The sequence below is a fragment of the Prionailurus bengalensis genome, chromosome D1, assembly GCF_016509475.1.
Source record: "Prionailurus bengalensis isolate Pbe53 chromosome D1, Fcat_Pben_1.1_paternal_pri, whole genome shotgun sequence".
In the NCBI taxonomy this organism is placed as follows: domain Eukaryota; kingdom Metazoa; phylum Chordata; class Mammalia; order Carnivora; family Felidae; genus Prionailurus; species Prionailurus bengalensis.
The window spans coordinates 101,174,336-101,202,056 of NC_057346.1; the positions used below are offsets into that span (position 1 = coordinate 101,174,336).

The 27,721-nt window shown below is 37.6% G+C and overlaps 2 protein-coding genes and 1 non-coding gene across 4 annotated transcripts; all 3 read left to right on the forward strand.

The window, feature by feature from the left end:
• The first annotated feature begins 10,172 nt into the window (after nucleotides 1-10,172).
• On the forward strand, nucleotides 10,173-13,813 carry LOC122482730 (olfactory receptor 4C16-like). Of its 2 annotated transcripts, XM_043579029.1 has the most exons (2): nucleotides 10,173-11,071; nucleotides 13,792-13,813. In XM_043579029.1, the coding sequence occupies exons 1-2, from the start codon at nucleotides 10,173-10,175 to the stop codon at nucleotides 13,811-13,813; spliced, it is 921 nt and encodes a 306-aa protein (XP_043434964.1). The 2 variants fall into 2 exon arrangements, with proteins under 2 accessions (XP_043434964.1, XP_043434963.1); XM_043579028.1 differs by lacking the exon at nucleotides 13,792-13,813 and having other exon boundaries at nucleotides 10,173-11,105.
• On the forward strand, nucleotides 13,430-13,567 carry LOC122484594. The gene has a single exon (XR_006297650.1). It is a non-coding gene; the product is annotated as a small nucleolar RNA SNORA18 (small nucleolar RNA).
• Nucleotides 13,814-26,081: 12,268 nt separating the features above from the next.
• On the forward strand, nucleotides 26,082-27,008 carry LOC122482731 (olfactory receptor 4P4-like). Its single transcript, XM_043579030.1, has one exon. It carries the CDS (start codon nucleotides 26,082-26,084, stop codon nucleotides 27,006-27,008), a length of 927 nt encoding a protein of 308 aa, XP_043434965.1.
• Nucleotides 27,009-27,721: the final 713 nt, after the last annotated feature.

Here is a 27,721-nt window from a genome sequence, read left to right on the forward strand (position 1 = left end):
AAGCTGGAAGTGAAAGGCTTTCATAACAAGATTAAGCAGATGGGAAAGTTAAGGATTGAGGAGAAGTAAGAAGGAAAAAAAGGACAGTAAAAGTGTTAATTTTCTTGAAATTACAGGAAGTAGAAGGTTTTGTGGTTTATATTTTGGGAACTTCTCCTAGTCTTATGAGTATTTGTGGAAAAACTTGAATGATTAAGAAAGGCCAGCCTCATGTTCTCAGAAGGGATCAGCTTACCATGATCCAAGGTGTTTGAGATTTATCTGTTCATTATACCTTGTATGCTTCAGGTTTATCAAAACATGCAAGAATAGAACTCATGGAAATTGTTAATTACTTAGTCTTATGTTAGTAGTTGGGAACCACAGTTCCGTTTTTGTTGTAGCATGCCCTTCTGGGAAGCAATCTAGACAGAAATCTTTGTGGGTGCCAGAAGTGGTACGTAGAACATTTAGAATCCCCATGTGGTTTTGTATTTTCCTTCCCTTCAAAGACAGTGTTTCTAACTTGATCCAGTATCTTACATCTTAACTTTTCTTTCTTCTCTTTCTCCTCTCTACCCTACCTTGGAAATTTTCTTCTTTGTCCCATTGGAGGGAAATTTTCTTCTTTGTCCCATCAAGACTCTTCATTGTTCATCATTCTCTACAAACGCCCAAACCAAACAAAAAGAAAAAATGATTTTAAAAGATAAATTTTATACTTTAATAGATTTAAACATTTCAGAATTAAATATTAAAATTTAAATATTACAGGACTGTGCTCGTCCTATTAGATAATTTTACTAATGAGTTTGAGGCAAGAAGAAAAAAATGGAATTCCTTTCTCTATCCATGACGGATTAAGTCAAGAAAACAGAACAAAAAATAGTGCAATTTTGTTTGCATTGTGATCACAGGAAGATGTTCTGTGTAAAGGCAGGGAGTTGGCATCAGGTCATGGATGGGAAGAAAGGAAGGAGGCCTCAGCTGCAGTTCATGACTGGGCAGGGCACTGGAGACAGAGATACCATTCAAGGTGGCTGATGTAATGTCTTCAGAGAATCTCTTATTATGTTGGGGGAATTGGCGCCTGCTAGAAGGAGCCCTTTCCAGTAGCTCCATAGTAGTATTCAGCTCCAAAGCTTCTTGCCAAGAATCCATTGGCTGCTAGAAGAAGTTGTCACTGGGGAGCTGATAAACAAAAGTGCGTGCCTGTTAGTGTGGAAGTGGTTTTGGCACCAAGAATTCTGAATAATTAAAGCATTGCATCAGCCTTGGAGCCCAAGAGACCACGTTGGAAGGAGATATTGACCACAGTTGGCTGCGTGCCTCAGGGAATGCCCTTTTTCCTTCCCTGTGTCATAAGACAAAGGCAGGGCTAGCCACAGCATCTGTAAGTAAGGCTGACCTAAAGAATACATTGTTGTCATAGCCTTAGTATAGCACTTGACCCCCCAGATTATACCTTGGTTAAAATCATGGCATATATGTATCTATATATCAGCTAGTAAATCATTTTAGTAAAGACTTTATTTTTTTAGAGTACTTTTAAGTTCATGGCAAAACTTAAAGGAAAGCACAGAAATTTCCCCTATATTAGCTGCCCCCCACCCCATGCATAGCGTCCTCATTATCAACATCCCCTATAAGAGTTGTATGTTTGTTGCACTTGAACTGACACTGACACATCATAATCACCCCAAATTTCTAGTTTGCCTTAAGGTTCACTCTTAGTGTTGCACATTCTGTGGGTTTGGACAGATGTATAATGACATCCATCCATCATTAGAGTGTCGTACAGACTTTTTTTAATGCCCTAAGGATCCTCTGTGCTTTACCTATTCGTCTATCCCCATTACCTGTTCAGATTGGGTTTTTAAATTATGAAATAGGATGAAGATAAATCTATTTTAATTAAGCTGTCTGAGTTTTTCACTTTTACAAAATTTTGTGTATAGTCTAAAGTATCCACAGGCAGTCTAGTAGAAGGTATCAGTTCCACGTAGGACTCAACGTTCTGGAAGTTCATCTATTTAAAGAACTCTGTAACCTATCAATAAGAGAGTAAAGATGATGCATCTCATTTTAATTTTCCAAACAGAAGATCTTATTCTACTCAACTAGACTTTAGAACCCAGGCTGTATTCTAGGGAACAAAGAACTTTATGGTATCATGTTGTTCTCAAATTCATTACCATGCTTCTCCTAACCCCTGCAAGTTATCTTTAATTAATATAGCTACGTAGGAGTAGATGGAAATATTTTTATACTTACGTTTCTTGTTAATGAAGTGCAATCATATACCTCAAATCTAACTTTCTAGATCACATCTTTTAAAAGTGTTTAATGAATAAACATTCTGCCTCATAGAAAGTCTCTTCTCTTCACAGGACATCAGTCTATTTTAGTGCTCACAAATTTTATCCTAAATATGAAAGGATAATGTGTCTAATAATTGACATTTTTTTATTTGAGCGTAGTTGACACACAATGTTGCATTAATATCAGTTGTACAACTTTTATTTGAGAAGTTTATACTTTTTACTACTTTCGCCATGAGTATAGCTACCATCTGTCCCATTATATTGCTAACAATTGACATTTAAAACTTTTTTTAGTGTTTATTTATTTTTGAGACAGAGAGACAGAGCACGAGTGGAGGAGGGGAAGAGAGAGAGGGAAACACAGAATCCGAGGAAGGCTCCAGGCTCTGAGTTGTCAGCACAGATCCGGATGTGGGGCTCGAACTCATGAACCATGAGATCATGACCTGAGCCGAAGTCGGATGCTCAACTGAATGAGCCACCCAGGCACTCCCACCAGCTGACATTTCAAAACTGACAGTGAAAAATATAGACCCGGATTTTTACGGATGACAAATGTATCCATGTTTTTAATTAAAACAAAAACAGCAAAATAGAACTTTTTTTTTTCTTAATTCTTTGCTTAACAAGTGGAGGTATTAGATCTGTTCACAAATACTCCAATCTCTCTCTCTCTCTCTCTCTCTCTCTCTCTCTTTGGTACATAGTTCGATTGCATTTCCTGGACCCCTTGTGGAAATGTATGACATTATCTTGTAAAGCTGAATATTGCCATATCTTACAAGCTACCAATTACACTCATAAGACACATGTTTGTAAATGTTCGTAGTTATTGTTCATAGTAGTCAAATATTCATTGACAGGTTAATGGGTAAGCACATTGGAAATAACCACAGAATAGAGTATGTTATGACAATAAAAATGAATCGACAACTGCATTCAAAAGCCAACACAAAACTTGGTAGCATACATCATGTTGAATAAAAAATAAAACAATTTCTAGAAGTCTGCATATAGTCTAAAATTCAAAACCAGGAAAAACTGACAAACATATATATATACATATGATAAAGATATTTTCTTTTTAAGAAGCAAGATCATTTATATTAAGTAAAGCAGACTACTGGTTTACTTAGGGTGAAGCAGGGGACAAGATAAGGAATGAGCCAAAAATGGATTTAATTATTGGTAATAGTTTTGATCTTGGGGTAGATTTAAATTTGTAAATATTCATTACATCATTTAAATAAATGTAAATAGGCAATAATATAAAATGAATAAAATAAAAGATGGTAAAATAGTTTGGAAATGGGTAAATTCTAGTTGAAATTTTATGATAGGGATGGGTTTCTTCTGCTTATCTGTTGACTTTGCTTGCTTATGTGTTGGCTCCATTTTCCATCAGGCTCTTTCCACTTATGACAAGATCATAGGCAAGAACTCTGGGTCTCTACTCCAGAAACTATTAGGGAAAAAAAATGACTTTTCTCAATAGTCTGAACAAAATTTTTGAGTCCTCTCATTTGCTAATAGATCCCTGTCCCAGTTACTACAACAGGGGGAAATGCTTTCTCATTGACCACATAGGAGCCATATTCCTTACCTTGGGGAATAACACTATTCGTAACTCTTATACTGAGTGGGTCCTCAGAGGAAAATCAAGGTTCATTCAAAGAAGGAAAATGGAGTTTTGTCAGGAAGAATCCATCAGGACCCACTAAGACAGTTTTTATAGCACATCTTTATGAGGCAGGCAAGGTGTATCTGCAGAAGTGTTACATATATTTCAGCAAAGCAGCAGATGTCCACCAAAGGTCTATCTTATTGATGCTACACTCCATATCCCATCATGATAAGTGTCACACTCCATTATGAGGACAACCTGATGCTTTCAAAGTCCCATTTCATGCTTAGTTGGGTTCAATGTCTCAGTGCTCTTGATTCTAAGTGCTACTGAGGCACATCAGTGGAGGGACTCCTAGGGAAGTATTTGTTGTGTCTCAAGACCTGACCTCACTTCTATCTGCTGTCCTTCCAAATTAATAGTTTTATGGTAGTTCAGAAAGAATCTCTTCAACTTATTTCACCTACCACCATATAGGTAATTTTTCAGAAGAAGTAATTATAACATTCATTTATTTTTGAGAGACAGAGCATGAGCAGGGGAGAGGCAGAGAGAGAGGGAGACACAGGATCTGAGGCAGGCTCCAGGCTCTGAGCTGTCAGCACAGGCCCTGATGCGGGGCTCGAACTCACGAACCATGAGATCATGACCTGAACCGAAGTCAGATGCTTAACCAAGTAAGCCATCCAGGAACCCCCAGAAGAAGTAATTATAAATTATCACCCAAATTCTTTTTTCAATTTGGTTTATTTGTTTCATTCATTCATTCATTCATTCATTAGTATTTAAAGCCTACTATGAACTTCTCTTTATAAATGTTTATTAGTAGATTTGGTGGAGAACAAGATAGTTGTAATCCCCACCCTCAATGAGTATATACTTTATGGAATTTGGGTGTTTGGCTGGCGCAGTTGGTAGAACATCCAACTCATGATCTCAGGGTCATGAGTTCAAGCCCCATGTTGGGTGTAGAGCCTACTTTAAGAAAACAATTACAAAAATAAAGTTTATGGAACTTGTGAAGAATTTGAGGAATAAAATAGGAATTCTTTCTTGGTTTCTAGTTCTCATGCAAAATTTTCCGATTTTTAATTTCTCAGTAACTGATCATTTCAATCAGAATTTTCAGGTATTCTTTTAAGTGTTGATATAACCCTTCATTTTGTAACTGGATCACTTCTCCAAAGCATCTACCTGTTTTTTTTGTTTGTTTGTTTTTGTTTTTGCGCGGTGGGGTGGGGGGAGGGTGTGACCTCATCCAATCTCTTGATTTAAATTATCATTTAATGGTAATAACACCAAAATCTACTTCTACAGTCCTAACTTGAAATTCATACTTAAAAAAAATATCCAAGTGCCTACTGAGCATTTTCATTTGTATATTGTATGGCCACCTGTATATCAAGCTATTCTCGTTATTTTATTATTAATTCTAAATGCCTCAACCTGAGATATCATTGTTAGCCACTAGAAATTTCCCTTATCATCGCTTTCTAATACTTCCTGGTTTTTGATTTGGCTGGTGTCAGGAAAATGTGTGGAATGAGGAAAACTATGACAAAAGAGAGTCATTAAAAGAGATCTCTACCTTGAATTACTAAATTTGTAACCTGACAAACTGCTTAACTTCCATGAGTTTTAGTTTTGTTTTGTTTTTCCATACAAAATGTCATTGTTAATACCTACTTAGTTGGGTAAATGAAAAGATACAACTTATGTAAAGTCACAAAAAGATAGTGTATAAAAGACATTCAATATATATTTGGTGAAGTAAAATTATTCGAATAAAATGAACTAACTTTATAAGTGTCTTTTTACTAACAATTGGTTAGCAAAACCAATGGAAATGAATTTGAAAAACATGAGATATCTATTCAGTATACATACTAATCTTCAGATCATTTGCTACAAATCTGTGGTTTTTTGTTGGGGGATGGCTATAACACACAGAACAGAACCTTTGGTTTCAGGACACCATATTTCCTTCCCTGGATTGTACTTGCAAATAAATTGCAAGGGCTAGAAAAGCTTGTCTGCTAAAGCACAGAAAGGTAAGTAAGAGCACTGAGTGGGATTAGAGTAGTTTCTTGGAGACCCACATTCTCTTTTGCTAAGGACACTGTTTTCTCTTCTTCCTATTGTTTAGCACCATTAATTTGTATTTTCCTATTTTTTTCTCTATATCTTTGGTTAGCCCGAGGCATCTGATACCACCAAATCCTTGTCTGTATTTGGTTCCTGAGTCTGGGGAGGGTTAACTTATTCTTCTATGGACTAAATGGATGAACCAAAAGTTAAATGTATTACAACATCTGGGATGTTTCTGATTAACAAAGAAAGGAAAACTTTAGGGAATAGTATTCTCTAGGGTGCTAATATTTTATATCTTTATGTCTTAAAATATTCCTTCTGGGATGCAGAAAGGGCATCTTTTTTCAATGTTCTATGGGAAGGCTGTTTTCAAATAGGGATGGAAATATTTGACACTAATAATTTTCAGTGTTCTGACAGATAAGGGACAGATTACTTATATATTTATACTCAAAGAAGCATAGTTATAGAATAATCCAACATGTTTAAAAAATATATTTCCATACATCTTGTGGCTATTGCTCCCACTTCCTCCAAAAAAGGAACATGAAAAAAGAAAGATTTTTTTTTCAAAATTTACTCTTAATATAGCAAATAAATAAAAATAAAAAGAAGCTTTGGAATAAAACCATCTTGACACTCAACAAATATTTTATGAGTACCAGGTATGTGAAAACCTATGTGTGGCTTTTCATTTCTGTGTAGGGATAGAAGGATTAATTTCATGTCTTAAGAGTTTCTTGAGATGGCAGAATGTAGAAAAGTTCACAAGTGCTTTTCACGTAAGGTAGCTGAGTAGGATAAGTCCTCGGGATGGATTTTAAAGTGTGAAGACCTTATGTACGCCTGGTGAGAAACTAGAGGAAAGGTCAGTAACGACAGTGACCCTGACAGCTTCTGGAGAATGCTGCTTTCCCATCTCCAGGTGACGGTTTTCAATAGACACTCGTACATCACAGTATAGAATGATTACTCTGTGTGTGTTTCCAAAATGAGATGGTAAGAGTTTAACTTGCTACACGCAAAATGGTATGATGAAAGGTGCACCATATATGTGGGAGGGTTTCATTTTATCCTTCTTCAGTTTGGGAACTTAAAGGATAAAGAATATGGGGACAACCTGTTAACCTTCCCACAGAAAATGGTGGATTTTGCATAGAAAGGAGTGTAAAGATTCTCCCAAAGATAGAAGTCTAGTGTAATCCAATCAGGGAGGGTTGGGTAGTTGAAGAAAGACCTCAAGGAAAGCAATGGTTCTCACCATGGATGCTGCAGTAAAACAGATTTTTAGTGTAGAATGATCCACCTGACAGTCCATATTCCACTCTCCTTTCTTCTCCATTTTTTTTTCTGTGTGCCTTTCAGCTCTCCTCTGTCATCTCCAAATCCAAGATGTAGTTTGTTCATTACTGTTCTGACAAATGTAGCCATTCTAAAGTTGGCTAAACTTGTTTGAAAAATTGAGGTAAGTACAGTAGTTATTAGAAGATGTGCTATCTTACTAGTGCCATTTTGTCTCCACATCATTGCAACCCCCGTTTTTGTGTCAGATTCCTTGGAGAAATGGATGAAGGGTGTTAATATGGCTTGGGAAAAAATGGAGATATGGTCGTCCACAAAAACATGGACAAAAACATGCACCAATTGCAGGAAGATATGAAAAATGTACGGCTCTCCTTGAAGGCTTCGTGGGATAAGGGTTCATGTGAAAAGGTGAATGTTTAAGATCCATAGTCATTTTTATGGATGTCAGGCTCTCGAAATCTTATGTGGGTGTGTGGTGCTCTTCAGAGTATATCTCCTAATCCACACTTACTAATTTTTTAAAAAATTGATCTCAGCTTTCTTCATGGATGTATAAATTGAGAACATATCTGTCTGTCTACCACACATAACAGAGACAAGGCCACAGCAGATTAATGGTGTGAATATGTTTTGTGATCAGAATAGTGCAAAATAATCAGATAAATATTATAATTTAAGAGTTAATTGAGAAATTTTAATTTAAAAATACTAACTATGGACACGGTACAAGTGACTGGGTTTGGAACTGTGCAGAATAAATTCCTGAGAATAGTTTTCAGATTCTTATTCCAAGAAAGAAGCTAAAGAGAGCACTCATGTAACAGAATTTAAGCATGGTATGTAACATTATAAGAAAAGCTATAAAGGGTGTCCTTAGAGAAAAGGAGTAATAATTTATCTTATCACAAAATAATTACTAAAGGCCTTCAGAGGATATTACTTAGCATTTGAGTCCTGAAGTTTTGAGACAATTGAAGTAGCTAGAAATGAAATGATATTCCAGGAAGGAAGGAGATTATTGATTAAACTCTTGATTAAATATTTGATTAGAACTCACAGTTATTAACAAGTTAATGAAACCATTTGCATTTATAATTCTTTTCAATTTTTTTTATTGAGAGAGAGAGAGCGAGAGCGAGAGCGAGAGAGAGAGAGAGCGAGAGAGAGAGAGAGAGAGAACGAGAGCATGCAAGTGGAGGAGGGGCAGAGGAGAGAGAGAGAATCTTCATACTCATTGAGGAGTTTGTCACAGGGATCGATCCCTGGACTCTAGGATCATGACTTGAGCAGAAATCAAGAGTCAGATGCTTAACCAGCTGAGCCATCCAGGTGGCCCTCTGATTCTTAATTTATCTTAAAAATACATGTCCACGTGTGTATATAAAGGAAATTTTCTATTTAGTCTATCTGTGCTTTGGAAGCTCACAACTTTCAAGACAGAGAGTATTGAAGGTATGGATGAGTTTGAGGAGGAACACAATGGGATAAATAGGTCTTCCAAATTCTATTTAAATACATCACATTTAAGTTTATATTTTTACTTGCATGTAGTGTCCCTTTCAAAAGTATCTTGACGGGAAAGAGCTAAAGAAAAGATTTTGTTCTTGGAAGTGAAGCCAATGGTAATCTTTTTTTTTTTTCCAGATTTGAAAAAAGAAATCTTCATTTCAATGGAATGAAATTTCAAAGCTGAATGATCATTGACTTTTCCAGGACAGAAAACAAATTGAATGAAGTCAGTTATTATTTATTTACTATTTCTCTTGTCTATATCTCTCTCCCTCTTCAGAGTCTGCACTCTGTTTAAAAGACATCAGATTTTCAGTACCTGGATAGTACAGACTCTACTGGGGTTTACAGTCATGATCTGGTCCTACATGAACTGCCTGGTGACATCTTTTCAAAAGATCTCAGAATCCAAAGTGCTTAAGCTAAATTTGGATTATTGTAAGCATGAGCTATTGAGGAACAATACCCCCTTTCATTTATATGTAACCTCGGGGACTTGGGGTCCTCTAACAGATGCTTTTCAGAAGTGGGAGGGAGGGGAGGAAATAGAAATGCAGATATTTAAGTGATTATTTACTATCAAAGACCATTTTATCACTTGTCTGCATTAGTGTGTGCAAAGTACTAAATATTGTAAGGGTGTTTTATGGTAATAGCATATTATTTAGAGGCTATAAGTATTTCCTGTTCCTCTTTTCAAGTTGTAATACCTGGGAGAAATTCAGTGAAGGATAACATATTACATATTTATAAAATTATACATTTATATAAATATGTATAACAAATATATGGTGATAAATAGTTGCATAAAGATGTTCTTTATGGTATGAAAGTGGGTTGTGATTTTATATTTATATTATGATTTTATATTTGTAACCTCAGCAGCAGTCAAATATATCCAAAATGCCAGGTAATACACCATCAAAACGTGTGCTTGAAGATTCATTAAATATGAAAAAATAATGAAGTTAATAAAATTGACCCATGTCTTTTCACGTTGTATTCATTGAATTGTCCAAATTACACAGAATCATTTAAATTCTACAAAGGATTGTATCTAAAGGATTGTATCCTTAGTTAGATTCAAGCTTGTATACAAGCTTGTGTACCTTTAACAAGCTTGTTTGAGACTTAAAATGACCCTATGAAGTTCTCATTATAAATTGAGGAACAAAGTGTTGAAGTGACTTATAAGAAGCGACCCCTAAAATATTCATGATGAAGAATACTTATTTTTCTTAAAATAGTCCATAAAATCACACGTCACACCATGAATTAATTCTTTTATTTTTTTGTAGATCAACCACTTCCCACTCAGCCTTCTCCTCGTTTGCGAAATCATGCGGCTGAATAATAATGTGACAGAGTTCATTCTCCTTGGGTTGACCCAGGATCCTGTTAGGAAGAAAATAGTGTTTGTCACTTTCTTGCTTTTCTATTTGGGGACATTGCTGGGTAACTTTCTGATCATTACTACTATCAAGACCAGCCGGGCCCTCGGGAGTCCAATGTACTTTTTCCTTTTCCACTTGTCCTTATCTGACACCTGTTTCTGTAGTTCCGTAGCCCCTAGAATGATTGTGGATGCCTTTTTGAAGAAGAGCACTATCTCTTTCAGTGAGTGCATGATACAGGTCTTCTCATTCCATTTCTTTGGCTGCCTGGAGATCTTCATTCTTATCCTCATGGCCGCTGACCGCTATGTGGCCATCTGTAAGCCCCTGCACTACACAACCATCATGAGTCAACGGGTCTGTGCTGTGCTGGTGGCTATGGCCTGGGTGGGGTCCTGTGTACATTCTTTAGCTCAGATTTTTCTGGCCTTGAGTTTACCCTTCTGTGGTCCCAATGTGATCGATCACTATTTTTGTGACTTGCAGCCATTGTTGCGACTCGCCTGTACAGACACTTACGTAATCAATCTACTCTTGGTGTCCAATAGCGGGGCCATTTGTACCCTGAGTTTTGTCATGCTGATGTGCTCCTATGTTAATATCTTGTATTCTCTGAGAAACCACAGTGCTGAAGGGAGGAGAAAAGCCCTCTCCACCTGTGTCTCCCACATCATTGTGGTCATCTTGTTCTTCGGTCCTTGCATATTTATATACACACGCCCTGCAACCACCTTCCCCATGGATAAGATGATAGCTGTATTTTATACACTTGGAACACCTTTGATCAATCCTCTGATTTACACGCTGAGGAATGCAGAAGTGAAAAACGCCATGAGGAAGTTATGGAAGAAGAAGTTAATCTTAGATGACAAAAGATGAATGGGATCTTCAAAATTTTCTTCATAGTCTGGATTTGCCTAGAAGTCTACAGAGAATGTTATCTTTTTATTGTGATGTTACCATAATCAGGAGGTATGAGAATTAATTCCTTCAGGAATGAAAATAAACACTGGTTAGTGTTGAGTCAGTTTCATGGAGAGGAAGAGACAGCACCAGGTACAAACAACCGTGGAAAGACTCGTGCCTTAGATGTTCAGCTGTGCCTCTGCCTTCTTGACTGCCTAGTATCACTGTAATCTTGATATGGTGCTTTCCATGCCCTTCTTCATGTTGACTTCTGTTTATAGTTACACTTTTATATGCTTATAACCACAGCCTGGAAGGTTTTTTCTGTTTCAATTGGCTCTCTTAATTAAACTGTTGAATCGCATAATTTCTGATCATAGACCTTAAACTTGTTTGTTCTTCATGACTAAGCAGAAAGCACCAGATTCAAATAATAATAAAATCTTTGTGTTTTAAGGGATAATCTATAATCTAGGGTAATCTCCCTTCTATTTTGGGGGGTTATACTTTGAATTCTTCTCCTATTTATCTAGATCCTTCTAGAACAGTGACAGAACACAGTGTGAACATTCACCCTTCTGAAGGAATCTTTTCACCTTAGGAAGGTTCTGATTGTTGGGGTTGTACTCAGATTATTATTCTTTTTGTAAAAACTTTTTGCTTCTAAAATTGTCCCTTCTGATTTATAGAAGCATTAAGTTTTTCTTGAGTCATACAAATTATAATAATTCTTTATACTGCTAAGGTATTATGGTCGTAGCTTAGGTGTCCCAAATTAAGTAGATATATTCATGTGGGCTAGAAGTAAAGTGTACAAGCAGTTGATGGTTGAAATAGGGAATCTGAATATAATAACTGATAAAGAAAGAATGTCATAACTCAGATGAGTCTCTTTAGGCTTTGAGACAGATATAGCTACATCACAGATATGAATTATTTTAGTGAGTTTTAATATAATCCAAAAATGATGGTAATTTAGAGGGACTGAGATTTTTGGGTGAAAACTGTATGCAGTAGAGAGGGATATTACCATCAGTCACTTTTGTCACCATCTGACAACATTGCACTATCGAAGTATATGATCACTAAGAATCTTTCCAATTTCAACCTGTTTTCTTATTTGTATTTTTATCCATATAGAAAATTTAACATGAGTATTATTGTTTATTTCAAACATATTTTTATTTATAAACTACTAAATTATGTTAAAATTACTGAATTTGTATTCAATTTGTTGCACCAGGAATGTTAGAACTACTTAGCTTGAGGGGTACCTGGCTGACTCAGTCAGTAGAACATGTGACTCTTGATATCTGACTTGTAAGTTTAAGCCCCATCCTGGGTGTGGAACCTAATTAAAATGAAAAAAAAAAAACAATAAAAAAAAGAACTTCTTGGCTTGAAAAAAAGTTCTTTATTTCTCTGTGTGGGAATGGAATTCCCTCTGTGAATTCCACAATGAACACTAGTGGCGTATATACATCACTTTTATTTTTCAGATCCAGAGTTTATCCATCTCAAGCAGTTTATCATTGATCGCAGCTGCTGATTTTGCTCTTGGAAGGTTTACACATGAGTAGATTCTAGTTGGCAGAGTTTTAGTTAAAGTCCTGTTCTATTTCAAGGCAAGGAAAATATGAAAAGGGGTGTATGTTGGATCCAATTTAGGTGCCTCCCCAGAGACACTCTATCCAACATGTCTTCTGGACATGCTTCTAATATGGAGCTCCCGTGGCTACCATCACCACATCTCTTGCCAACAGAGTGTATGATCTAATTCCAATTCGAATTTTGTTTTAAAGATGGTGGAATTGCAAAGCTGACAGAGTGTGCAACCTCACCAGGATATTTTTTTAAGTCAGTGTTCTTATGGGGAAAGAGTGGGACTCTGACATCGAAAGTAGACACATTTTTGTGGGGAAAGAGTGAGAACTATGAAGGCATAGATTATCTTTCATCCTCTTGGTTGTCACAAGTAGCCCTGTCTCCCTCAAAAGAGGAGAAACGACACTCTTCTCTAGCCTAGACACCTTGTGATGATCTCATCTGTACAAGTTGTCAAAAAATGATATTTGGTTTCCTCTTGAGCTTCCTTTTATAGTCCTCATTGCTTCCAAACATCTAACCAGATGCAAGTCACAGGGAAGTCCAAGCAGGAAAATCCAGTCTTGCTCTGGAAGGACATGTCATACATGAGGGCATTATAAGCTTCTATGGTCTCTATGTACACGTGTGACCTACGGGAGCACTTCATGATGGGGAAATGTTATCTAAGAGCGGTGAAGCAGAAGTCTGGAGTTGAGGTCTATCCTGATGGGTTTTTTTTTTTTCCTGCAGACCCACATCATTGGAGATGCCTCGTCAAATAACTATGTTGTTTGTTTTACTCATGGAATTTATTTGTTTGGTCTGTGGAAAAGAACTATAAGATGTAGCTTCTAAAAGCATAAAAGACTTACCTTTTATCTATTTATGTTTTAAATCTTAGGTATTGGCATATCCTCAAAGTTTGCATTAGTCTTGGGTGTGCTAGTTGAGGGGTGAATATGATGGAAACTCAGTTCTTATTCAGGAGGCCCTAATGTAAATTGCATGAAGAAATTAGATCCCAAGTTTCTGGGTGGAAAAGTATACCATCGGGAAGTCATCAGTGCGTCCATATTCAACTGGAGATAAACTAAGTCCAACTAAAAGGATTGCAGCTGGACATGGCAACTGAGGGTTGAGCATAGGGTATGTATGTATGTATGTGTGTGTGATTTTTATGTTTGTGCTTTTAGCATTCTTAGAAGCATCTTTATTACAAGTGCTCTTAAGCACCTCTCCACATGCGTTGCAGAATGGTATAACTTCCCTTCAGTGATAATACACTGTTCTCGATGCAGCTTGCCACCTAATATTGCACTGTACGTTAACTAAAATTTTACATACAATCTATCCACTGTACTTCGGGGCATTTATCTCAGAGAAATGAAAACCTATGTTGACACACAAACTTGTACACAGCTGTTCATAGCGACTCAAAACTGTGGTTTGTGATAACCGAACGGCAAAACAAGCATAATGTGTCCTACAAGAAGAAGTTATGTTGGAGTCTTCATCCCCAGTACCTCAGAGTGTTACCTTAGTTCGAAGTAGTGTAAGTGCCTGACAATTGGCTTTTTTGATTATGATGATATTAAGCTTTGATTGCTGAGACATCCATTTCGAAGACATCCCATCTGAAATGAACACAATGCCCACCAACTACACAACGAGGTGGAGAGCCAGGCTGCCTGGCCTATGAACTCCTCCTTTGGAAAGCCCTGTGTGGCTTATAACTGACCATTTGAGTGGCCCTGTGTTTTCCTTCCCATACTTTAATCCTACTCTTATGTTTTATTTATTTTTAGAGAGAGAAAGAGCTTGCACAAATGGAGGAGGGGGCAAAGGCAGAGGGAAAGAGAAAAGCTCAAGCAGGTTCCGTGCTCAGTGCAGAGCCTATAACACTGGGCTCTACCCACAATCCTGGGATCGTGACCTGAGCAGAAATCGAGAGTTGGACGTTCAATTGACTGAGCCAACCAGGCAACCTTTTTAAATTTAATTAATTAATTAAAAAAAAATTTCCACTCATGTTTTAAATTCACCAGTAGTGCACCTCCAAACCCTGGGTACTCCACTCTTGACCCCAGTAAAGGCAGAACCTCAGAGTAGCAAGCTCTTTCTGCCTCTCTCTCTGTCTCTGTACCTGTAACCAAACTGTGTGGCCCCAGGTGTTGCAGGATTTTTTATCTCGGTACCCAGGATTCGTTGTCTTGCTGCTTCGAAGAATGAAAATGAGCAGCAGGCAAAAGTTTATTAGAGTATAAGATGAGAAAGGAAGAATAGTATGAACACTCTCTTTGCAGAGAGGGACATCTGAAAGTGAATGCTTGCGACTATAGGCAAGGGTCTTTGTTTTACAACTTTTCAGTCCCCCTCTCCCCCGCCCAGACCCCTGCTTCATTCTCCTTTGTTTCCTCTCAGGTCCTGCCCCTATTGTCTAGGTAACTCTAAATGTCTCGTTATCCCATTTTGATTGGCTCGTTTCCATTGTACAAGGGGTGGTCTAGGGCCATATCATTCCTTGTGGGTCTTACATTTTATTGTCTACTACTCATTTTTAGTTAGGTCTTTTGTCAAATTCCTGAGGGAAACCTGAGTGGGAGTTGGTGGTGTCTTACATTTTAAAGAGGAACCTTGTGCTCAAGGGAGTTGGCTGTGGTCAGAGGCTCCCAGCATTGTTCCCAAATATGTATTTTTCCCCACCCAGGGACCTCAAGTCCTACCCTTTCCCTCTCTGCCTATTTTGTCCTCTCTTTTCACCATCATGCAGGTATGTGATGTACCCTCTGTGACTTGTGAGCAATAGACCTTGTCTTGTCAAGGTCCCCTCATTATTGTTGCAAGTGAGAAGAGTAGGACACCTGAAAAAGTACACAGGCCTTTATTTGAGGTCTCAGAATTGCAATTTGGGGAGTACAGATTTTGGTGGAACCAGGAAAAGTGGGGGAGGGGGGAAGCAAGAGGTTTTTATGAGAAAGAAGGAGGGACTAATCACATGATTTAGATTAAAAAAACAGGAGGGAAAAAAATGATGCTGAGGTGGAACAGCTTTTGATTACTATCTAATTGATGATTCTACTGATGGTGTCAAACAAAACTATTCCCGCCATGCTGTAGTTAATTTTCCTGTTCTCATAAACTTCTTGCCAACAGTTTTATAGTTTGAGTGACAGTTGTTTTGTTGGATTTTACGAGCAATTACATGTAAAACAATGACTGCGATGGCCCAGTTTAAGAGTTAATTAGTTAGAAAGGAAAATGGAACTTCAAAATGGAGTCTCTGGTGTCCAGAAATTTCCTAGCTTGCAGTCAGGGCGGGGGTGGGGGTGGGGGGTGACTCTCAGTTTCCAGAGGTCTCTGCATGTGCTCCCTCTGTCTTCAAAGCCAGGAATGGTGCATTTTTTTCCGATTGTACTTTGAATCTTTTTAACTTACTCTTCCGTTGCCAGTCAGGAAAAATTCTCTGTTTGTAAAGAACTTGAGGGATTAGATAAGATCCAAACATATAACTAAGAGTCAACTTATCAATAACCTTAATTACATTTTTGAAATCCCTTTTGACATGTAATTCAACATTTAACATTTAATCTGTGCCGTATCACCACATTTATAATCCCAGGGGATAGGGCAGGAGATCCTGAGGGGCATTTTGGAATTATGTCTGTCACAGTGGTGAAGGAGTTTTGAAAAAATTACAGCTTTAACCCAAGAGTCAGAGAATGTATAACTCAATATCTCCAAGCTGGGGATGGTGTTTCCATATCTATTAAATATGCCACCTTTACACCCTCCTCCAAATGTTATCCCTGAGAAAAATATGACATTTTCTTAGGTGTGGAATAGTCTTGGAGAAAATATAAGTAACATTTTATATCAACTTAATCATTGAATCCCACTAAGTATATGATCTTCATCAAATATCTTACACAGTCAATTCAGCTATAGCAAGCTGGCTACATGCGTGAACACGTCAACACCATGGACGAGTGCTGGAAGCGGGAACTGAAATTTCATTATCACAGAGTTTTGCTCATTGAGCTATTTGTCTTGTTTCATCCTTAAATGTCAATGCCTTCACTCTAAAGATTGTGATCTGAATGCTTTGTCCCATAGATATTTCCAAGTTTCTTCAGAAATTGCATCAGAAAGTTTCTAATAATAATAATAATGAATAAATAAATGATAATAATAACAGTGAATACATGTTACTTAGGTATGGTAAAATAATTGTACTCATAGGTGAAGAACCTAAATTCCAGCAAGATAAGTGTCTTACCTAAAATCATAGCCGGTCAAAGACACACCTGGGGTTCAAATTCAGACCCTCAGACTTCAATGTCTGAAATGGTAAACATGAAGTCATCCCGGACATCTGATAAATGCATCTCACATAAAGTGGGCTCTTCTTCTAAATACTTAAGATGCATATCTGACTAGGGACACCTGGGTGGCTCAGTTGGTTGAGCATCCGACTTCGGCTCAGGGTCATGATCTCGCAGAGTTCAAGCCCCACATTCGGCTCTGTGCTGATGGCTCAGAACCTATAGCCTACTTCGGATCCTGTGTCTCCCTCTATCTCTGCCCCTCCCCCACTCATGCGTTGTCTCTCTCTCTCTCTCAAAAATAAAAATTAAAACAAAATTTGCAAAAAAAGATGCATATATGATTGGGTTTTGACATTGTTACTAGGTGCATCCTTCAGCCATCTTCCTGTTACCATTTCCTTGCACAAATGCATGTGCACACGCATGTGGACACATAAGGATAACTGTTCCTCCTTGCAATGTTTCTATCAAAAGCACAACAATTAAATTGTTTAGATAGTGAAACGCAATTATAAGTGTAGTTCAATAAATTAACAACAAATCCTTGAAATTTTGTTACTTTGCCATCATCAAATAATCAAACATTATATAGATATAAACATTATCTTATTTATTTTGTTGGTGAAATTGAGGCTCCACGATGAGTGGACTGTACTAGTTGGGGAAACAAAGTATGACTCCTAACTACACAATTGAAAATGTAAGTGTAATTTTGAAATTTGCAGGATATTATTTTATTATTTTAATAAAAATCGAGAAATATTAAATAAGTACTTGGTCTGTGTAAAGTGTGGTAGTACTGTTCACGGCCATTGTAGGGTTAGTAAAACATCTTAGCCAAGGTCAAATTCTACTATGCTAGTTACTAGCTGCCTAGCCTTTTCAATGATCTCTTGTGGCTTTGTGGAAACATTAATATCATCCCATAGGGTCATTACGTGCATTAAATTTTAAAAATCCCTTTTAAGCCCTTAGCACAATTACTAGCATATTGTAATGACTGTTATCAATTATTGCGATTACACTTCATCATTAAAATTTAAATTATTAAGTACAATATGGGAAAGAATAGACTCTATTTTCATTGAGTTAATAGTCTGTTGAAAAGATGAGAGAAGAACACCAATATTTAAAGGATAGGCACAAAACTCCAAAACATAATAAAAAAACCTCAGACTACCCATGAAAAGGGAATCAAATGATCTCGTGAAATGAGGTATTGGGAGTCTTATGGGATGACTTGGGGGATGGAATTAGATGGAGGAAAGGTGATACAATGAGGATAAGTTTTGTGGGAATGGGGACATTTATGTTTGACTGTAATCATTTTAAGGGAACGCTGACTACCTTCAGTATTGATTTTTATTTATTTTTAATTTTTTTAAATGAAATTTATTGTCAAATTGGTTTCCATACAACACCCGGTGCTCATCCCAACAGGTGCCCTCCTCAATGTCCATCACCCACTTTCCCTTCCCTCCCACCCCCCTCAGTTTATTCTCAGGTTTTAAGAGTCTCTCATGGTTTGCCTCCTTCCCTCTCTGTAACTGTTTTTTTCCCCTTCCCCTCCCCCATGGTCTTCTGTTAAGTTTCTCAGGATCCACATAAGAGTGAAAACATACGGTATCTGTCTTTCTCTGTATGGCTTATTTCACTTAGCATAACACTCTCCAGTTCCATCCACGTTGCTACAAAGGGCCATATTTCATTCTTTCTCATTGTCAAGTAGTATTCCATTGTGTACATAAACCACAATTTCTTTATCCCTTCAGTATTAATAATTGGCCTTCATAAAAGAAGCAGTGGAAGACCCTCAATAAATATAATGAATGCATTAGGGTTTATTCCTTGCATAGAAATAATAAGGCTACTCTAAAAACTTTTAGGCCACTCACCATAAAAGCTACGTTTGATGTTTAGCTTCATATATTTGAGGAAATCTAAAAGACATCTATTATAGAAAGCACCTTGGAAAAGCCAAAGCAATAGCAGATTAAAATCACCAGAGTTTATTTTTAGCAGTCTTGTCCAAGAATTCCCATAAGGATTGCCATCGACACTGCACCGATGTCCCTCCAGTGCCTTTAAATACTCTTCCTGATTCTTCCCCTGCAGCTTCTCCAAGAGTCTCCAAGCCCAGTGCATCTAGGGAAGTAGACCTTGCTGCTCATTACCGCATGGAAGGGCAAAACGACAAGACAGAAAGGCCCAGATGCATTTGGAATTTTCCTTTCAGTTTTGGGATATAATTCTCATTCTTGTTCTGACTTACAGTTAGTTTTTAAGATGTATATTCATTTTATTTTTAATTTTTTTAACATTTATTTATTACTGAGAGAAAGAGAGAGAGAGACAGAGCACGAGCAGGGAAGGTACAGAGAGAGGGGGAGACACAGAATCTGAAACAAGCTGCAGGCTCTGAGTTGTCAGCACAGAGTCCGACGCGGGGCTCGAACTCACGAATCCTGAGATCACGACCTGAGCCGAAGTCCAGCGCTTAACCGATAGAGCCACCCAGCCATCCTTAAGATGTATTTTTATTTTAAATATAATTTGAAAACTACCTATAAAGCATGAGACTTTTTTCTCATTGCTTTTTTTGTTCCTGAGATCTACTTATTCTTTGGATTTAGAAGAGATTTTTTTTTTCATCTGCTGTCATGAGTTCAAGAAGACAAGGATATATCCCTTTAAATATTAATTGGAATTGGCTGATACTAAATACGTGAGTTCTCTTTTTGTCTGTTTCCATCTTTTCTTTTTTCTTCCCTTTTCTATTTTTGCATGCCTGAGCCTCTGTCATTTCTCTGAACAGCTCTAGGATCATCTATACTAATCTGCTTGTTTTCTAAGGTAGTTATAATTTTTTTTTTGCATGAATAGTATTCTAAAATATCTTTCTGGTAAGGATTTATTTTATAACCTTTTAGGCTCCTACTTTATGTAACAATTTTTCATTTTAATAGTTTACAAAACAATTTTAAAAGGTCTGTTCTAACAGAAAATGAAAACTAGGAAGGCTATTTGGAAATCCTGGTTTCAAACTTGAAACTGTTAAGCTGCCAGGTCAGGGGGATAAGAGAAATGGTGGAATGCTGTGTGCTCTACTTTGGATAGAAAAGCAATGATAAAAAAAAAAAAACATAAAAGTTTGGAAAAAATCAAATAATTGGATCAGTTAAAAAAAGAGAATAAAGATAGTAAGAAAATGATGGAAAATTAATGGATAATTTTGATAAACTGGTAAATGAGCTAGTAAAGCACTAAAGAATTAGTTCTTTGCAGCTGGAAGAATCCATGAAAATTACTATTCCTTATTTTCATAAGAGGAAATACATACCCAAAGAATTTGAGGAACTTGTTCCGAAATCACATAAGCAGGGAGTGGCAGATCAGGACAAGAACCTCCAGTTTTTGCCCTACTGTGCCACAGGTCTGTAATACTGAGCAATAATCCCTGATATTTGAAATGAATAGGGGTGGTATGGAAGAAAATTTCAGTGATCACACTTAGGGAAGTTCCAATTATTAAACTGATGAATGTTTCTGTAACAAAGATAGATCATACATATATCAATAAAATTAAAAAAAAATTAACATTTATTCATTTTTGAGAGTGAGAGAGACAGAGCATGAGCAGGGGAGGTTAAGAGAGAGAAGGAGACACAGAATCTGAAGCAGGCTCCAGGCTCTGAGCTGTCAGCACAGCGCTCGAGGCGGGGCTCGAACCCACAAACCAGCGAGATCATGACCTGAGCCGAAGTCAGATGCTCAACTGACTGAGCCACCCAGGTGCCCCTAGTATTAAAATTAAAAAAAAAAAACATGCAGAAAAGTACTAAATGACCTAAGTAAAATAGAGGGATAAAAGAATTATTTTCTTGAAGTGTTTGATTCACTTATTTTAAATAATAAGAGATTATCTTTTGTAGGATATTGTAGGATATTGGACGTCTTCATGAATAAATTTTTACTTTGATTTCCGTTCTCCTGTCTGTGAAATGGGAAATCTTATTAAGCTACTCCAAGTCTTGGTCATTCGTTTGGGATTTTCAGTAACGGTTAGTTGTCAAAACTTTTGTAGAAATCTATATTCAGTGGCATGTTAAACTCATTGAGGAAAAATTATTCCCAGAGCTCCCCTTGTCTTACGAATGGTGAAGCATTTATAGAATATTAGTCCTTTTAAAATTAATAATAAGTTAATATGTAGTTAATTCTTACAATATTAGATGCACATACCTGTACCTAAAGGTTTTATATGACTTTATTATTTCGATTCTCCCCAAAATCTAATGTGGTGGGTACTATTATTATCATTGTTTTACAGATGAAGAAAACAAGGCTCAGTGGGTGTGTAACTTGCCTAGGACCATTCAGGTTTAGTGGACCATATGCTGGAACGCATTCAGCCTAATTCAAACACTTTCTCCCTCTATAAGCTGTCTCTCTTGCAAATACAATTGCCAATTTTATTTTAGGAACTAGCCAGTCAGTCTTGTATCCTAAGAAATATTTTCTGTGAGACTAAGGACACCAAGATGATCCTGGCAGTCAAGGGTTGAGTGTTTTTTTATTCCCCTTTTTAGAGGTTGGGGTAAGGTGGAGTGAACATCAGTGTCCTGACTGTCCTTTTTAGGATGTTGTCTGGTGTAGATTTTCTTAATGAACTTGTTGCACCAGAGGCGAAGATTTCAGGTAAGCAGAAATTTTCAATATTGTGGCATTTCTATTGAGTACACACATATTGAAGGCTGTTAACCTTTTGTGCGGTAAATCCTGATTATTTGGCAATCTCTGTTGCAGACTTATTGTCTCCTTTTGTTAAAACCAAAATAAAAGCTGGTGTTCGTGCAACAAACAAGGAGCCATGAGAAAAGAGCAAACTATGAACTTGAATCTTCAATGGTAAGAGCGATAGTTAGCAAATGGTCTTGAAATGTCTTTAAATTTTATCAGGATTGTAACAGTATAAGTAGATGTTCTAATGCTGAGGTAAAGACAAAATCCAGATATAGGTGTAAAGGAGATGCAGATATTAGTGTGAATGTAGGTGCAGTTATAGATGTGTTTCTTGTTTCCTTATATCAAATATCTCCTCATGGAGGAGTATGGAAGTTGGGTACCTATGTATCCATCTAGTTATATTTACATTTTTTTATGACCATTAATGCGTAAAATGCTTGAGGAGGAGTGTTTATGTCTACACTTGCTAAAGTCATTGAGGAAACAATGCAGTAATAAGTGATGAGTCATAAATTTACTGAATTCTGGTAAAGGTTTCATTTTTGTTTAATTTCATTCATTATGTATTGTGTTCTTCTTAAACCATATTATACAATGATGAGTTTTTTAAAATATTTATTTATTTTTTTAGGGATTGTGCAAGTTGGGGAGGGGCAGACAGAGGGGCGCAGAGATTCTGAAGCAGGCTCTGCACTGCCCGGATGACATCAGGGAGCCTGATGAACCGGGAGATCATGACCTGAGCTGAAGTCAGACCAACTGAGCCACCAAGGTGCCCATAAAATGATGAGTTTTAAAATTAACTTAAATTACAGAAGTAATAATGAAATATCATCTCATTAATAAAGAAATTAAAACATTGTATAATACTGAAATCCCCTTTGGCCATCACCCCCTTATTTCTGAAAAGTAAATCTTTCCTTCCACACTTTTTCCTATTAATTTATAAGCACTCCCCCTCCTCCCTCCTCCTCCTCCTCCCCCCTCCTCCTCCTTCCCCCCTTCTTTTCCCCCTCCTCCTCCTCCTCCTTCTTCTTAACATGCATGTTATCATACTGTGATTATTTTTGTGCACCTGATTATGTTTTCCACTCAAAAATATACCTTAGTGATTTGTATCATGGTAGATGTCTCCTAGGGATCAAAATTTAAGCTTGTCTAGTTCTCCATAACAGGAAGATACCACCCCTTATTTCCATTCTATTACCAGGTTTTAGATCACATCTATTTTCCAAATTTAAATGTCTGCAAAGAATGCCCTTTTCTCTGCTTTCTGGGGTAGTTTTGCTGGGTCCTTCATCAAAATTTTACATGGACAGCCTTTTGAATTTTATCTGTTATGAAGTTGATGAGTGGGAATATAGTATCTCATTCTTGCTTATTCTGTATTTTCCTGATTCTAATGAGGTTGAATTTTTTTTTAATTTTTTTTTCAACGTTTATTTATTTTTGGGACAGAGAGAGACAGAGCATGAACGGGGGAGGGGCAGAGAGAGAGGGAGACACAGAATCGGAAGCAAGCTCCAGGCTCTGAGCCGTCAGCCCAGAGCCTGACGCGGGGCTCGAACTCCCGGACCGCGAGATCGTGACCTGGCTGAAGTCGGACGCTTAACCCACTGCGCCACCCAGGCGCCCCATAGGTTGAATATTTTTATATACACTTTTGGCCAGCAGTAATTTCCTTTCTGTGTATTGCCTTGTCAAACATTTTGCTCTTTTAGAGAAAAATAGAGAAAATTGGCCTACTTATCTTTATATGATTGATTCGCAAAATTTATAAATATTTACTCCCATTGGCCATTTTTAAAAATATTTGGTTTATAGGAAGTTTTGTCATATAGAAATTTTAAATAGATTTTATTTTTTAAATAAGTTTTCTTTTTGTGCTTTGCTTAAAAACTGTTCCTACATAAGCTATAAACCCATTCTAATTATTTCTCAAATATTTTTCCTAGTTTTGTTTGATACATTTGTACCTTTCAACCACATGGATTATAGTTTTTTGTGCCTTGTGAGATATATGTATTTTTTTTCAGAGGGAGAGTCAACGTCCTAACATCAGTTACTAAAATTCACATCATTTTGAATTCTCTGTAGTTCATATCAATTTGAAATTTCAACTTAAATATAGATTAAATTCCAGTATATATGTGTTTATTTATTGACCGTCTTCAAGTCCAGCAATATGTCTCTACCCACAACTTTTTAATTGCCATAGTTTTATAATATTTGTCAATTCTGAAAAGTATGTCTATTCTTTTTGCTCTTTTTTAAAAAATTAACGTACTTACTCTGGATGTTAACTCTTTCTGAATTTTGAAATCAGTTTTTCATGAAAAATTTTGTCAGAATTTTTGTTCCCCTTATTGAGTGTATTGATTAATTTGGGAAGAATTGACATCTTTCCTATATTGATCTTCCCTAACCATAAACATGCCATAATCTTTTAACTTGTTTCAATCCTTTTATATCTTTTAATACCATTATGTACTCAATAAGGAAATTCTCTGCTTAAAAATCTTTTTTCATGCTTATTATTTACTTTTGAGAGACAGAGTGTGAGCCGAGGAGGGGCAGAGAGAGAGGGAGACACAGAATCTGAAGCAGAGGCTCCAGGCTCTGAGCTGTCAGCATAGAGCCACACGTGGGGCTCGAACCCGCTAACAGCGAGATCATGACCTGAGCCAAAATCGGAAGCTTAACCGACTGAGTCACTCAGGCACCCCAGAAATTCTTTTTTTCAAGAAAGAATAGATAGCTTACAGATAAAATAATTGTTCACCGCTTATTTTAAACTAATCACACCATAGCCCAGAAACACACGGTTTTGCTTGTGTGGTGGTGATATTTCCAGATATTTTTGCAAGAAATTGGACCATAGGGTGTTAATTTGGGGTTCATGAGTGGAATTCAATCCGAAAGTCCACAAACTCCCTAAAATCCTATTACAAATCTCTTTGTGGGGTGTTTGTGGGGCTCAGTCAATTAAAAATCTGACTCTTTCAGTTCAGGTCATGACCTCCTGGTTGTGAGATCGAGCTTTGCATCAAGCTCCATGCTCGGCATGGAACCTGCCTTGGATTTTTTGTCTCCTTTTCCCTCTTCTCCCCCTCCTCAAAAAATAAAAAAAAATCTCTTTTTATGCCAAATGTACATTTTTCTAAAGTAATCTCATAAGAACTCACAGAAAGTAAAAGGCATTGCTCCATGACCATTACAACCCTTCATAAACAGGCTGACACCTTTTATCAGTGTGGAGGTGGAGGTTTTATAAAAGTGAGCACTGAGTGTAGCAGTTTTGTGATACATTTTAGATAACGTTGCCAAAAGGAAGTAAGAGTTAGCATAACACTTTGTACCAGAGCAACATGTCCTTTTTAACTAACATATTTCAGGACTGGGGCCTGTGAGCCTGTGAAGGAAAGAAAGCGGTTCAATTCAAAGAGATACAAAGTAGTAGAACAGATCTAGTGAAAAAGAATCTCTGGATGCAATTTGCCCCTCCAAGGCAACTGTCCTACTGGGAAGCCCCAGAAAGCGTGAAACAGTGAAACAAAAACAGTGAGAACTTCTGGGTTAGACTGGAGAGTAAACTGGGAAATGAGGTCAATTTCAGGAAGCCAGAAATACACCAGAACCCCATGCAATGGAGCAATCCTTTTCCCCAAAGATCTCATCGTGGCTCTTTCCCTCCCTCCGTTTTTACAAAAGTTCATGGAAAGGTTCTAATGGCACTTTCTGAAATTGTCACCTAGAGGTCTGATATTTAAAATTATGAGCTCATCGATGTCTAATGATATTCCTGAACTTTAAGGATTTAGCACACAGTTAGTCACCTTCGGGCTGAGAATGATAGGACCACCCTTGAAGAACAGATAACCTTAGTGCCGTTTTTATACACACTGGAGATTCAAAAATCACTCTTGAAAATACAATGCAGAAATTGCATCTCAAAATTTGACCTAAAAAAGAACATTCATCTTGTCCTCATTCATCATGTTGCTCATAGTAAGTGTGAAACTTTGGGAATTATTATAATTTCAATTAGTTATCTGTGCTATTATTGTTAGTATATGTCTACTCTAATGAACTGTATCCACTTGTGGATAGAGATTGCATGTACTTTATACACTGCTCGACCCTTAGCACTAATCAGAGCGTATCATCATAAATAATCTGTACATATTTATTGAATAAATGGATGGCTTTTAAAATAAACCAGTAATTTTAAAAAGTTGGATGTTTCAAGTGTGTTAACTTTCCCCTCTAAATGATAAAACCCACAGGAGCAATGGGACATGAAAACATCACGGAATTTATCCTCCTGGGACTTTTCAGTGATGAGGATGCAAAGATTGCCTGCTTTGTGCTGTTCTCGCTTTGCTATATTGCAATTCTCTCCGGAAACCTGCTCGTTCTTCTCACCATCAGGGGCAGCCGCCTCAGTGAACAGCCCATGTACTTTTTCCTGAGCTACCTGTCTTTCATGGATGTCTGCTTCACCTCCACAGTGGCCCCCAAACTGATCACAGATCTGCTGGCCCAGCGGAAGACTATCTCTTACAACAGCTGCATGGCCCAGATGTTTTATGCCCACTTCTTTGGTGCCACTGAGATCTTCATCTTGGTGGCCATGGCCTATGACCGTTATGCAGCCATCTGCAGACCCCTTCACTATATGGTCATCATGAGCAGACCGGTGTGCTATATCATTGTGATGGCCTCGATTATCGGAGCATTCATCCATTCAATCCTCCACGTATTGATTATTGTCGAACTTCCCTTCTGTGGCCCCAATCAGATAGACCACTATTTCTGTGATGTTTTCCCCTTGCTGAAGCTGGCTTGCATGGACACTAGCCTGTTGGTTATTGCGATCATTACCACCACAGGAGTGATGTCCATTTTGACCTTTGTTGCCTTGGTAATTTCTTACCTCATCATCCTGTCCACCCTGAGGACCCGCTCATCTCAGGGCCGCCGCAAAGCCCTCTCTACCTGTAGCTCTCACGTCACTGTTGTGTTCCTGTTCTTCCTGCCCCTCATCTTCACGTATGTCCCCGTGGCTGATTCTGTCAGTAATGACAAAGTTTTTGCCCTGTTTTACACCATGATTGCTCCCATGTTCAACCCTCTCATCTACACGCTGAGAAACACAGACATGAAGAACGCCATGAGGAAAGTGTGGTGTTGGCGCAAACGGTCTGAAGGGAAATGAAGTCTCTGGTGTTCAAACCCTTTCCTGGATCTTTCTATCTACAGAATCCTCATGTCAACAGATACAACAGGTGCAGTGAGGTGCTGTGCTGTCCTCCAATGTTGCAAGACTTGGGGCACCTGGGTGCCTCAGTCAGTGGAGTATCCGACTCCAGCTCAGGTCATGATCTCACGCTTTGTGAGTTTGAGCCCCGGAGCCTCTGTGCCGCACCCCCCCCCCCCAACCCCCAGCCTCTCCACAGCTTTCTCTCTCTTTTGCAAAAATAGATAAACTTTAAAAAGAATGTTGCAAGACTTGAAGAGAGAAGGCCCCTCAGCCACCCTCTTTCTCTTACTTTCTTTTTCCAAACTTGTATAAGGGGAATGGATCCCATGACCTCTGAGTCCCTTCTAGCTTTGACATTCTGGAACTTATGTCTGGCATTCTAGAACATTATAGGTCTGTCCTTCATGGTCCCAGTCATTGTGGGCATTATAGTAGTTTTTTTAGGGCACACTGTAAGGTCTGGATGGTTTGACAGTTATGTCTTGCTTTGGGAAACAGATTGTTGACTGAGACACCTCACAGAAAGAGGGAGACAGACAGAGAGAGAGAGAGGGGTCCTAAGCACTCCATTTTTTGGAGGTACCCATTACAATAAAGAAATAAAGCAACTCACCACATTTGCAAGTGTTATGGTATATTTTAACTCTTTACATACACAAATGATGTAA